Genomic DNA, 13,018 nt, shown 5'->3' with positions numbered 1-13,018 from the left:
AAAGTTCTTTCTTAGTAGTGATCAATCAAAGAGGATATCAGCAACTATGAACGATATCGTGATTGTTCTTTCTTAGTAATGATCAATCAAAGAGGATACGAGCAAATACGAACGATATCGTGATTGTTCTTTCTTAGTAATGAACGAACGATATCATGAAAGTTCTTTCTTAGTAGTGGTCAATCAAAGAGGATACGAGCAAATACGAACGATATCGTGATTGTTCTTTCTTAGTAATGATCAATCAAAGAGGATACGAGCAAATACGAACGATATCGTGATTGTTCTTTCTTAGTAATGATCAATCAAAGAGGATACGAGCAAATACGAACGATATCGTGATTGTTCTTTCTTAGTAATGATCAATCAAAGAGGATACGAGCAAAGACGAAAAAAGGATTAATCGTAGTTGCCCTGAACAATCAAAAGAAAAGATACCAGCCCTTAGAAAAGAAATCATTATTTATCGTCATGATGATCCTAAGGCCAACCATATAGGATATCAGCCTATACAAACAAACCATGACTGTTCGTGTTCACATTATGACATTGATAAAGTTCCAATATATAAAAAACTACTTCGGATTGAACAAGCTTTGTTTAACCTGTACTTTCTCTGGTTCACCCTGACCTAGCTATAGTTTGTTTGCCTAACTTTCTACTACACTAAACAATCTCCATTGACAATCCCATAAACCATGTCTCTAAAAGAGAATAAGGCTCTATTCAAAAGGGACGATTCTCATGACTTCTGACCTTTACTAAGAGTAAAGCAAATACAATTTACGTCATCATGCCAGTGTAAGTCAGCTACTGTTATCAGGTTTTTACGGACGCCAGGTCACTTAGAGTGAAAGATTACAAATAAAAGGAAATTTCATCCAGTATACAGCGACAGAAATAACATGGTTGGACTTGAAACACCTTAGTGATATTTAAAGGGGTATGATACTGAAGAACGTTGACTGAAAATAGCGAAAATGACGTTCTCGGGATACATGGTAAGAAGGGTTGCGGAGCAGGGAGAGAGAACGCACAGGGACAGAAAGGCAGATCGGAAAAAATGAGAGGGACAGAAAGGCAGATAAGTAAAATAGGAGAGGCACAAAAAGGTAGATAAACGGATAGGCTGTGGTTTAGAAAGGCAAAATGGGTAAAAAGCAAAAAAGCAGAGGGGCAGAAAGGCAGATGGGCAAAAGGAAGAGGGACAGAAAGACAGATAAATAAAATAGGAGAGGGACAGAAAGGTAGATGGACGGATAGGCTGAGGTTTAGAAGGCAAAAAGGGGTAAAAAACACAGAGAAGCAGAGAGCCAGTAGTCTGAGTGTATCAGGAAAGGAGATCCAGATGTTCTTGAAATTTGTTGAAATAATAATGAAACTGACTGCCTCAATAACTTCTGAAACAAACAACCTCTCAACCAAATAAGAACTGTTTCTTTAAATTCTGCTAGAAGAGACACCTCTTTCATTTAAGGAACTTGTGTTTAGTTCTGTTGTGTAAGCGGGCTTTCATGTGAAAACGGCTACTATTCTATACACTTTTGCTTACAGAAATTAAGGTCACAACCTTTACACACAAATTGAGTTTTTAATTACTGCATTGAGCTACCCAGCTGACCCTTATAATAAACTGCAAAATGATCATCTACATAGTTAATTGGAAACAAAGTAGCAGGCCAGAAAACATGAATGAACAAATACACAATGAAACACTGAAAACAACAAACGATTCTTCTTATTAAGATATTATGCCAGGAACCAAAAAGCAGGCCCTCCTTTATCCAGCCTCAGTCTTTCACAAGAAGCGTTCTCTATTGTTGTTTCCAATGGGATTTATTACTATAATCTTGAATATCGCTATATCCTAGAACTCTCGAATCCTGGAATGACGTCATAGAGAATCTCCCTGGCCCCTTATTCATTCGTGAATAAAGAGAGGTCTGACCGTGGATAAATAGAAACTTGACGGTACTATTTATCTCATTGGCATACAGATCTTGTAAAGTAATCATGATACAGTTCTCATGATGCAAATGGACAATTCTGATTGTATGATGGTAGTTCTCAAAACAAATAGACCCCGATATTTGTAAGACATTTACCTTTGACAAAGCCTTATTCATTTTTTAGGGCAGACATGGTTAAAAATGTTCCAGTTCTTCTAGTCTACAAGCCATATAGTACGTTGGCATAGTGCTTTTTGAAATAGCAAATTATTAATTCAAAAAATGAAAGCATATTCACTATCGTATGGTCAGGTCTTAATAGTGATTGTATCTAGACTTACAAAGAAGACTTCAGATACAAATATATTATCAAGCATGAAGAGCAGTATTTCTTGATTTTCTCTACGCGCTTTTTATCAACGATGAATAGAATATAAATGGTACTCCTTGAGGTGTCTAACTCAAACGTAAGGTGATTCCTGTTAACGCCATGCCTTGACAAGAAAATTTGTGACAAGGGTAGTATGATATGTAACCCAAAATGCTTCAAAGAGTTGTCGATCATTAAGATCATCATTCAACGCAATTAACGAAGATCGGAATGTCCCAATATTTTCCAGCATGATATAGAAGACGACCGGCATCGGAGAGAGATGGTAACGATTGCGAACCCCACAAGGAGAATTTTACCTACGTGTCTCTGTTTTGAGGCTGCTAGCTCTTAATTTGAGCTGACAAAAGGGAACAGCTATTTTGACCACAGAAAGTTTCTGGATGTAAATTGTTTTGTTATTCTGACCAAGAAGTGTACAGATTTCATTACATAAGAATCTGCACAATGAAATTCATTTCTTGGTCCTGTCATTTATGATTTCAAAAAGTTGAACTGACTTCATGATGATCAAATGAAAAATAAACCGAAACTTAAAACATGAATAAAACGCAAGTTGAAAGAAATTTTGCTTAAGGCTTTGTGTACCAAGATTTTGAAGATTGAGAAGAAAATTTACGAATTGGCTGAAATTCGGTACATACTAATAAATAATAACAAATGTGGAAGAGAAACAACAAGAATCATTTATTGGCAAAACTGACAGTATTAATCTGCGATCTCGCAATTGAGCCGCGATCATTCAATAATGCAAGCGGACTACCTGGCTATTTCAAACCATTTTACTTTGAGAGTAAGTTTTGGGGGCAGTAATTGAGATACACGTAGAAATGATTGTCTGTGAACAGAAATGACTCTGCGTTTCGCAAGCAATTATTTCTATTCTCACTCTATGTGAACTGTCTATCAACGTACAAACAATCGTTAATGGATCTAATGAGAATTACAAAAATATTGCTTGACTTACCAGGAAATTATCGAAAACTGCAACGTCAAATGCTTTATCGTAGGCCTTGGAATAGACCAGCTGTAGAAAACAAAAAATACTTTAAAACATCTGACAGTGTGAATCGGCTGTCATTTACAAAGAACTGACTTGCCAAAGAAACCTGGCTTAAATTTTGACACTGAGTCGGGAAACAAGATGTTCCAAGTTTTGTTGCCATTTTCGCCACTATTAACTAAAATAAGATTAAGCATTGTTTTCAAGGAACATTTTAGCGCTTTTAAAAATAGATAATGGATGCGGTCCACGAAACTATTTGATTAAGGAAACATGATTTTGACGACTTGGAACAATCGCGTTAACGCTTTTATGTATGATGTCATCGTTAATGGATGTCATGGGAACTATCGGGTGGCCTAAAAACATGGGAGAGCTTTGGGTAACCAGAATTATCACGGGTGTTCCAAAAAGGCTTGCAAAATGTGCCAGTAAACAACAAATGCTCAAATGATGAACCGCCTGTATAATGAATGAAGCCAGCTGATTTCTTTTCTATACACTCTCTTTTTATAAGAACAAGTAAATTTCAGTTCAGGCTGACTGTTCTTTAATTATTTGAAAATCTGTGGCTGGAGTGTTCTCAATTTGTTCCAAAACTAATAGGGTGTAAGCAGTGCGGAGGTTTCCAGGCCTCATTTGCCAACAAAGTGAGTGATATAACCTACATTTGCCGACAAGTTTGTATATTCACCGAAAAAGCACCCACACACGGCTAAAAATCCTCATTTTTGAGACAAAAGCTTGTCTAAAATTGCTTTTACAGTGGCTGAGCCTCAGTTTGTTCTTAATTTGTTCTTAACTATTGTTCTTATCAATTTTGAAACTCGTGTTCTTAAGAAATTGTTCTTATACAAAAGGTCTTATCGAAGAGTTTTGCACCATTTTCCAGTATTTTAAAAGCAAGAATATCGAAATGAAAAGATATTTTAATCATTGCATTGGAATTTAATTTGCAGCATTTTGGCACAATAGCTATTGTATGAATTTTATGAATAAAACTGATTGGGTGCAAAATAGCTAGCTTTAGATGCAAACACATCAAGCATCTGAGAGACTTTAAGAATTAATATCAGAAAGGCAAATTTGGCGTCTTCCTTGTAGCATAAATCGAGGAAACAAAAAAACACTCTTTTAGGCTATATTTAAGCACGTGACAGGACTATGATTGGTTTAGATTACAGCTCGATTGCCAGTTAGTACTTCTTCTAGCGGACAGCATTAACAAACATTTCCGAACAAATGCAAAACGATTTCTAATGTCCTGCAGAAAAACCTTGGACAGTGGACATCTCTGAAATTAGGACAAATTATTTAGGTTCCCTGTTATCCGTGTTGGGAATCTACTAATGGATTTAAGGTTTTTTCGTAAAAGGACCAATAGACACCATTCTATACATTATAAATATATATCTAAATATTAAAGGTTTTCACAAAGTTCACTTACTAAAGTTGCTAAAGTTGTTCAAAAATGAATAAAAAGCAAAATCGGGAATTAGAGGCACTGCAGAAATAAGCTGTCACTTCAAAAGACAAAAGCTAAAACTGTTATTTTCGCGAAGCCGAAGCATAATAACAACTAGTCCAAAATGGCAGATACTTTTCGATCAAAAGCTTTAGATGGCTACCCATTCTTTTTGGTGTGTCAAAGTACTTTGTTGGTGTCACTAAACAGTGAAATGCTTCTACATAGATGGAAAAGCAATATGTATAAACATAATGCTTCAAAATTTCGAAACAGCGCAATATCCTAACATAAGGGGATCTTTAAAAATTCATCTAATACCAATAAATCATAATAAAATATAAACGAAGTATTGACGTCAACGAAAATCAAAAGCTGATCGTCCTCTGCAATGATTCATTTGCGACTCAATTAAGCCAACGCCGTGGTTATTGTTCCGGCACCGGAACTTTTACATTTCAGCTATTCATCCGGAATGCATGCGCATTAACTACTTGCGCACGAAAACACTCTGACGCCTGCGCACATCAAATCACATTTCAAGCTTAGTTAGAGTTACTATCAAAATGCTGAGAGAAACTAAAAACATTTTTCGCCAATTGCTTTTGAAGTGAACAAAGTCACTACATAGTTACGTAGGCCCAGTTTAAACTGTTACAATTCTTCGTTCTAAACTGTTACACACCAAACTTGCCTTGCTAAAATTATTCGTTCTGAGTTCTCCATAAGGTCAAAGACAGCATATCAGAACGTCTCTGTGAAGGAGCAGACATGAGAGGGAAGCTCCTTCAGAGAGCGTTCTAAAATGCAGCCCTAGTCTTCGGGAGATTTCAAAACGAAGACTTTTAGCAAATCGAAACCAAAATCGCAATTTGAACGCACAAATACATAGATTTAACACCAAAAGTGGATCATTTCGAACGCCAGCAATTAAAGGTTTTACTGTGTCTTTTTAAAAGCGCTATGAAAACAAACATCGTTTTCGAACCATTTTGATTTAAATACTGATTGCGTTTGAACAGAGATTGCATTTCGTAAAAGAAAAGAGCTAACAAATGTAGATATTTCAATCTACGGTAACAATTTGGAGGTCTTTTGAGTTTCAGGGAAATTTATGAAAAAAATCCTGAAATGTAGGAACTAAATCGAAGGAAATGCAGGTGGACCGTGCGTAAGTCATAATAGACGATGTGGAAAGCCACCTAAAATATTTCTAAAATAGAGTTCAAGTTGGACCTTAGTAGACATTCTTAACTTCAAAAAACTCAGACATATTTTTATCAACTTTAAACATTTGATTTAGCAACCTTTATAATCTTGATCTAACACTGAAAAACATGACATAAACAATACACCGCCATAATCCTTCGGTGTATAGGTAGACTGTTTTTTCTTCAAAATATACATAGCAGTTGAAGTTTGAGTTGAGGCGTAGGTTGAACGAAGGTAGCAATTTTAAATATGGAAGATGGAAATGTTCGTATGGGGCAATACGAATATAGAACAATGTGACCATATGGCCGTTTATACATGGATACGTTTTAAAAGAAATTCATTTTTATCTAAATGAGAAGGAATTAAAAGTTTGTAACTAAGCGGAAAAGTTGCACTTTTCAAAGGATTCGACTCTGGAAGGTATTTTCAAATAGTAATGTCTTCAGCCACAGGTTTTCCTTCCTCGAGAAGATGGGATGTGAAAATGTATTGAAAACGCATTTTTGTAAACAGAGTCTTGGCGTATGAGCAACCACAGAAAGCCGTAAATGTGACAGATACTGAGAGCCCTACACATTGGTCACTTCACTGGTCGTTCGCACCTGTACTTTGCAGCGTCAACTGCCTTTCGGGTCAAGAAAACAGCTTATATGCAGATTGAAGTTGCTCATAAAGATTTGTAAATCGCCTGGAGGTCATCCTTGCTAAGTAATTAAGAAGGCTGGCAGCATGAAGCAGTGTACACACAACGCAAACCGGACAAATAGGCTGAAAGACTTGACAACCATGCCACAGATGTTTTGTGATCTGAGAGATTCTTGGTATACCAATATGACAATTTTTGTAAAAAGCAGGAAAGCAACTACTTCAAGATATGAACCATTGCGATTACAAATGCACTTTGATGACACTTTGAGCTTTAGTTGTGCTTAAAAAGATCTCCAGGGCAGGTTGACATAATCATCGAATCATACTTCAGAATTCATGTCATCAAGTCCTTATTTTCTGAAGTTTCAATTTTAACTTTTTGCGGAAATTCGGTCAAGTGTACCTCTATGGTACTAGGTTAAAGTATTTTAAGAAAACTTACCTGTTCAGGCACGATTTAGTAGTCGTAACTGGTACATTCAGATTTTGTTGGAAAACGGACGTGCGAATGCGACAAGTTGGAAGAAAACTAGCCTTATAGAAGAACTATAAGCACGAGCATGCACAATGACTGACGGTAAATCACAAATATAGCATGCCTTGTTTCAAAGCAAAACTATTCACCGCTTGGATAAAGCCTGATTCATACAGCTTATTATTCATGTGCCGTATTAAATGGGCTATTTGTTTCGAATGAAATAGAAAATATGTCAGTTGATTCAAATGCTGTATTTAATTCAAACCGTTTTTACTTGATTGTTATTGTTCTACTCTCAACATTCTGGTAATGAAGCATTTTGATTAAGACCGACACCAAGATGACGAAAATGGACAAACTGAAATTAGAACTGCTAAAATGTTTAACGACCGGAATTGGAGAAGACGAAGAACTTCAGCTTTACTACAAAACTTGCCGCAAAAAGGAGATGATTTTAAAGTTGGTAATCAAAAGATTTAAAGACGCCTGAATCACAAGGTCATATGGCAAGCTTCAACGGAACGAAGGCTGCTGCATCAGCAATTGTGTTGTGCCAATCCCTCTCGAAAACAATAGACTGAAATATTTTAACAACTTGAATGATTTATGCATTTAGTTCAGCACAAGAAAAATACAGCGTCTGAATTAGAACCTTTCTCTTGTCGAAAAATGTAGCAGACCATGTCGAACTAAATAGTGGTGTCGAATAAAATGAAAAGTGCTGTACCAAGTTGATTCAGACACCGTATTTATCATGCACTAAATTGAGTCTATCTAATACGGCACATAAATAATACGCCGTCTGAACAAGGCCTAAGAAAACAGTTTAATGGGGACTTTGGTACCAATTGATCGTGTTGAAATGTTTCTTGCTTCATCAACAAAACGAAAAATCTTCAGCCTTTTGCAAAAAGTAATAAAGAGATTCTGAGATAAAAAATAAAGCCCAAAAATCAAAGTATAAGAAGTAATGCAAGCATCGGAAAAAGTGTTTAGTGAGAAGAACGATTTAGAGAGAATACAAACGACCTAAGTTTGGAAAAGAGACAGTTAGTAGAAAGAGAAATTGTTTCTAATTGCTAAGTCTTCCGACATATGAATCAAGTCGGTCGCGAGTTACCAAACAAATGCTTTAAGACTAAAGTTCCAAAAAGTAGTGGCTGTTAAGTATGTAAGAGAAAATAGGGCTCATGGCAAACCAGGAATCAATGTAGGAAGTACAGAAAGATTTTATCGCACAGAGACGATTAGATGTAGTAAACCAAAAATCTAGGCCATACTTGTAAATAAGATTTGAAACTAGCCAAAACTAGCATAAGAATAGCTAAAAGCAGCTAAAAACAGCGTTTGGAGATATTAGGTAGAGAAGAAACTTTGCGAGTTTAAAAATAAAAGTACAGATGTGAATTTGATGAAGTGAAACTTGGAGCTGAAACTTAGAACCGCCCTGTCCTATACACCTAAGCTTTTATCCCTGTCTATATCTATAGTCGCCTGATAATCGTATGAAGAGTGAGACTAGGGGTGGTAGCTAGAATCGTCCTGTTCTATACAGAAAAATGCTAAATTTATTTCTACAGCTACCTGACGATTGCATTCAAAGCGTTTAACTCAAGTTTGCAACTTATAACCACCCTTTTTCTATGAGAGGGTAAATGTAAGATAACTATTAGCATGCAAGCAAGCGATATGTACTAAAACATTTCCCAGAGAGTGGACACAACGAAGGACGATACCAACAATGAAAGCAAGTAGTGTTGCATAGCTTAGAGGTTTTATAAAAAGGATCTTCGATTAACATAAATGGCAGGGGAAAGAAAAAGAAAAGAGACTAGAAAAAACATGGAAACATCAGGAACTAGAAAGATTCAAAAGTTTGCAGATCAGTGAACAAAAATTTCGTATGATGAACAAAAATCTTATTTTTCAGTGAAAAATTAGTTAGATTCAGTTTACATCAAGAGAGGATTAGCTTTAATCCCTGTAGACAACTGATGACAGTACAAAAAACTGTCTTCCGGCCGATACCAAGTGGTTTTGATATGGAAAATGAATCCAGGAAATTATAGTATTTATCTTTTAAGACGCCATGCTTTAAAATCATGGCACTTTTCATGTTTTCCTGTGGATTCTTTATAAAATTCAAAGGTATTGTGTTTCGCTCACAGATGCCTTCATAGCTGCATCGCCGCTAATGAACGCCGGATCTTGAAAAGCGGCGTTCATTAGAAAACACACCAAACAAGAAAAAAAGGAATCGTTTATACGCTTACTAATCGAAAGCCATGAAAATTTTTATCTCATAGAGACGAGGACTCAGACGGAGACAGGGATATTGCCATTCATTGACTTGACTTGACATTCTTTTTATCTTTTTTCTATCGCATTTTTCTTGTCATTTTTCATTTGACAAACTTTTCATTTTGTATTGAACGCCGCCCTCTGATGAACGCCACCCTCTATTAAACGCTGCATTCAAAGGATTTTTAGAGGAAATACGGTATCGACACAAATTCTTTGAATAGATGAGAAACGAAAGTTGCATAAGATCACCTTTGATTCTATACTTCAAATTTCAAGTTTCATGTTAACAATTTTATAGTTATACATTCCAAATAACAGCTAATAAATCGAAAAGGGGTTTTGGACATTGCATTGATTTTATCACTCAATGGTTGAGACAACTATATCATACCAGCAGAGGTAACCAAACACTTGAATGCTAACGTGAATTTTCGCGTTTGGTAGCTTCTAAGGAAAAAATTCTCATCAACATTAGAGAAAGAACTTTAGAGTAGAGTAATGGATTGGTCTAGTAGCATGCATGGCTACGATAGTATACCGAATACAGAGTCTGCTTGGAAATCAACCTGATCTTTGGTGTTGCGTGGTACACATAAATCTATTGCTAGGGCAATTACTTAGCAGAAGAAAATATTGATAAGGAGCTTACCAAATAATCGTTCAGTGTAGTTTGAAGCTTGCGAAGATCGATTCTTGCAAAGACTGCTTGTAGCTCTTCACTGAAAGGTAGAAACACTGTATTAGATCCACCACCCTCTTGACTGTGATAAAAGTTAGACACCAAACCTGCTTGGCCACTGCAAACTCTTTACGACGAAGTACCAGCTACCTAAGGCGTTGTCTTATATAGACGACTAACGAGACGCAGAGATAAGCTATAGTTGCGGCTTCGTTAATGACCTGGCTGACAAATTGCTTGATCTCCATTCGCAGAGCTCTTATCTCTACAAGACGAATTCTCCACTATTAAAAGGAGTATAGGGTATGTGATTATGTTTCCAAAACGTTAGGTTATAAAGATAATAGCTTTTTAAATGCAAGATTCGGGCAAAAAGCTTATTTGATTTGGATTTGAGACGGAATGAGACGGAGATTAAGGCGACAGATGAGCATCCTTATCTATCTAAGAAATTTCCGTCTTTCATTCCCCCCGTTACAGCTAATGATCCAGCCAACAAAAAGATATCATACTCTGTGGAATTTGAAGTACCGATCTTGATCACTGGCGTTAAATTGGGATCTACCAATCAATCTATGAGATTGACATACGCTTCTCTTTGATCGTTCCGAAGGCACTTGGGAATGGGAACAGTGGGAATGAAAACAAGTATTGTTGAAAGAAAGGACAACTAGGCCCAGGCTAGTGATCCAGTCGTGTAGTGTGAGATGAGCTAGGGTAATGGACAGTGCAAGAATATCTATAGCACGCAATGCATAATCCTAAACGCCAGAAAAACCTATTTGGGGTGATAAGTAAAAAGAGAAAGACATTCAAAATAGGGTAATTCTTGGTTCAAGAGTCTATTCTAAACTACACTTGATCAACCTGCTCTTGAAAATCCATACGATGAAGGGAAATCTGTTTGAAAATAACAGCCTAAATAATATATTCTATGGCAAAGTTGTCTCTTCTAACGCCTACATGCACAACATTAACAGAAATAATAAGTTCCTAGAGACTTTTAGGTTTTCAATAACATGCCGAAATTGCTGAAACACCTACACGGAATCTTCATAATTTTAAGAGTTGTATCCTCCCAACCTCCCCCCAAATACAATGTTGCTTAATATCGATATTGCATGATTGTCGGTGAATATCTAATAAGGACTGGACGCATAACCATTTCTTATGAAGCGAACAGGGAAGGAGGGAGGGGGGAGAAGGAAAGGCAGGGAATTTTGCAACGTGATTTATAACTTGGGAAGAAAATGAAATGCTGGGTTTGTCAACTTTTTAGCGTGACTATTGTGTTGTTTCAACAGTACTTAACGAAGATAGTAGCTTTACAGGCAACATTGTTTTGGTGGAGATAGATATCGGTCGTTTCTGCTGGAAGCTGATAACTTTATGAAAATTATACTTAAGCAACAAGAGTTCCAAAGGCGTTCCAAGCGCGTTCTAAAGACAGTCTACAGGCAGTCTGACTAGGTTTTGAAGACGTTCTTAAGGCGTTCCAAGCGCGTTCTAAAGACAGTATACAAGCATTCTGACTAGGTTTTGAAGACGTTCTTAAGGCGTTCCAAGCGCGTTCTAAAGACAGTCTACAGGCATTCTGACTATCTTCTGAAGACGTTCTTAAGGCGTTCCAGAGGCTAGTTTCTGGCGCTTTTGATACGTCTCATGGGGCCAGGGATATAAACCTGGTCTCATGTAAGTATCTTTTTAAGACAGCAACACCCCATCTACGAGAAATAGGTTGGGGCCTGAGAATTGGTAGGGTTAGAGTAGGCATTAAGGGGGAAGAGTAAAAACAGGAATAGTTTTTGGCGCTTTTGATACGTCTCATGGGGCCAGAGATATAAACCTGGTCTAATGTAAGTATCTTGTTAGGACAGCAACACCCCATCTACGAGAAATAGGTTGGGGCTTGAGAATTGGTAAGGTTAGAGTAGGCATTAAGGAGGAAGGGTAAAAACAGGAATAGTTTGTGGCGCTTTTGATACGTCTCATGGGGCCAGAGATATAAACCTGGTCTCGTGTAAGTATCTTGTTAGGACAGCAACACCCCATCTACGAGAAATAGGTTGGGGCCTGAGAATTGGTAAGGTTAGAGTAGGCATTAAGGAGGAAGGGTAAAAAAAGGAATAGTTTTTGGCGCTTTTGATACGTCTCATGGGGCCAGAGATATAAACCTGGTCTCATGTAAGTATCTTGTTAGGACAGCAACACCCCATCTACGAGAAATAGGTTGGGGCCTGAGAATTGGTAAGGTTAGAGTAGGCATTAAGGAGGAAGAGTAAAAACGGGAATAGTTTGTGGCGCTTTTGATACGTCTCACGGGGCCAGAGGCTTAAAAGTTCACAAACCTGGTCTCATGTAAGTATCTTGTTAGGACAGCAAGACCCCATCTACGAGAAATAGGTTAGGGCCTGAGAATTGGTAAGGTTAGAGTAGGCATTAAGGAGGAAGGGTAAAAAAAGGAATAGTTTTTGGCGCTTTTGATACGTCTCATGGGGCCAGAGATATAAACCTGGTCTCATGTAAGTATCTTGTTAGGACAGCAACACCCCATCTACGAGAAATAAGTTGGGGCTTGAGAATTGGTAAGGTTAGAGTAGGCATTAAGGTGGAAGGGTAAAAACAGGAATAGTTTGTGGCGCTTTTGATACGTCTCATGGGGCGAGAGATATAAACCTGGTCTCGTGTAAGTATCTTGTTAGGACAGCAACACCCCATCTACGAGAAATAGGTTGGGGCCTGAGAATTGGTAAGGTTAGAGTAGGCATTAAGGAGGAAGAGTAAAAACAGGAATAGTTTGTGGCGCTTTTGATACGTCTCATGGGGCGAGAGATATAAACCTGGTCTCGTGTAAGTATCTTGTTAGGACAGCAACACCCCATCTAC

General features: G+C 37.3%; 1 protein-coding gene across 3 annotated transcripts in view; it reads right to left on the bottom strand.

The window, feature by feature from the left end:
- LOC135682030 (uncharacterized) overlaps positions 1-13,018 on the bottom strand; it is a 58,868-nt gene that overhangs the window by 29,323 nt on the left and 16,527 nt on the right. For all 3 annotated transcript variants that reach the window (XR_016144831.1, XM_065196734.2, XM_065196743.2), the window contains exons 11-12: positions 10,103-10,172; positions 3,308-3,367 (exon numbers count right to left, since the gene is read on the bottom strand). Coding sequence is in view for 2 of the 3 variants with exons in the window: in XM_065196734.2 (XP_065052806.2) it covers positions 3,308-3,367; positions 10,103-10,172 (130 nt within the window). In the remaining variant the exon portion in view is untranslated. The remainder of the gene's footprint in view (positions 1-3,307; positions 3,368-10,102; positions 10,173-13,018) is intronic.

Source organism: Rhopilema esculentum, chromosome 17 (genome assembly GCF_057945365.1).
Source record: "Rhopilema esculentum isolate cy_ngs chromosome 17, ASM5794536v1, whole genome shotgun sequence".
NCBI lineage: Eukaryota > Metazoa > Cnidaria > Scyphozoa > Rhizostomeae > Rhizostomatidae > Rhopilema > Rhopilema esculentum.
The sequence above is the reverse complement of the archived record's forward strand: the minus strand, read 5'-3'. Positions and strand labels throughout refer to the sequence as shown.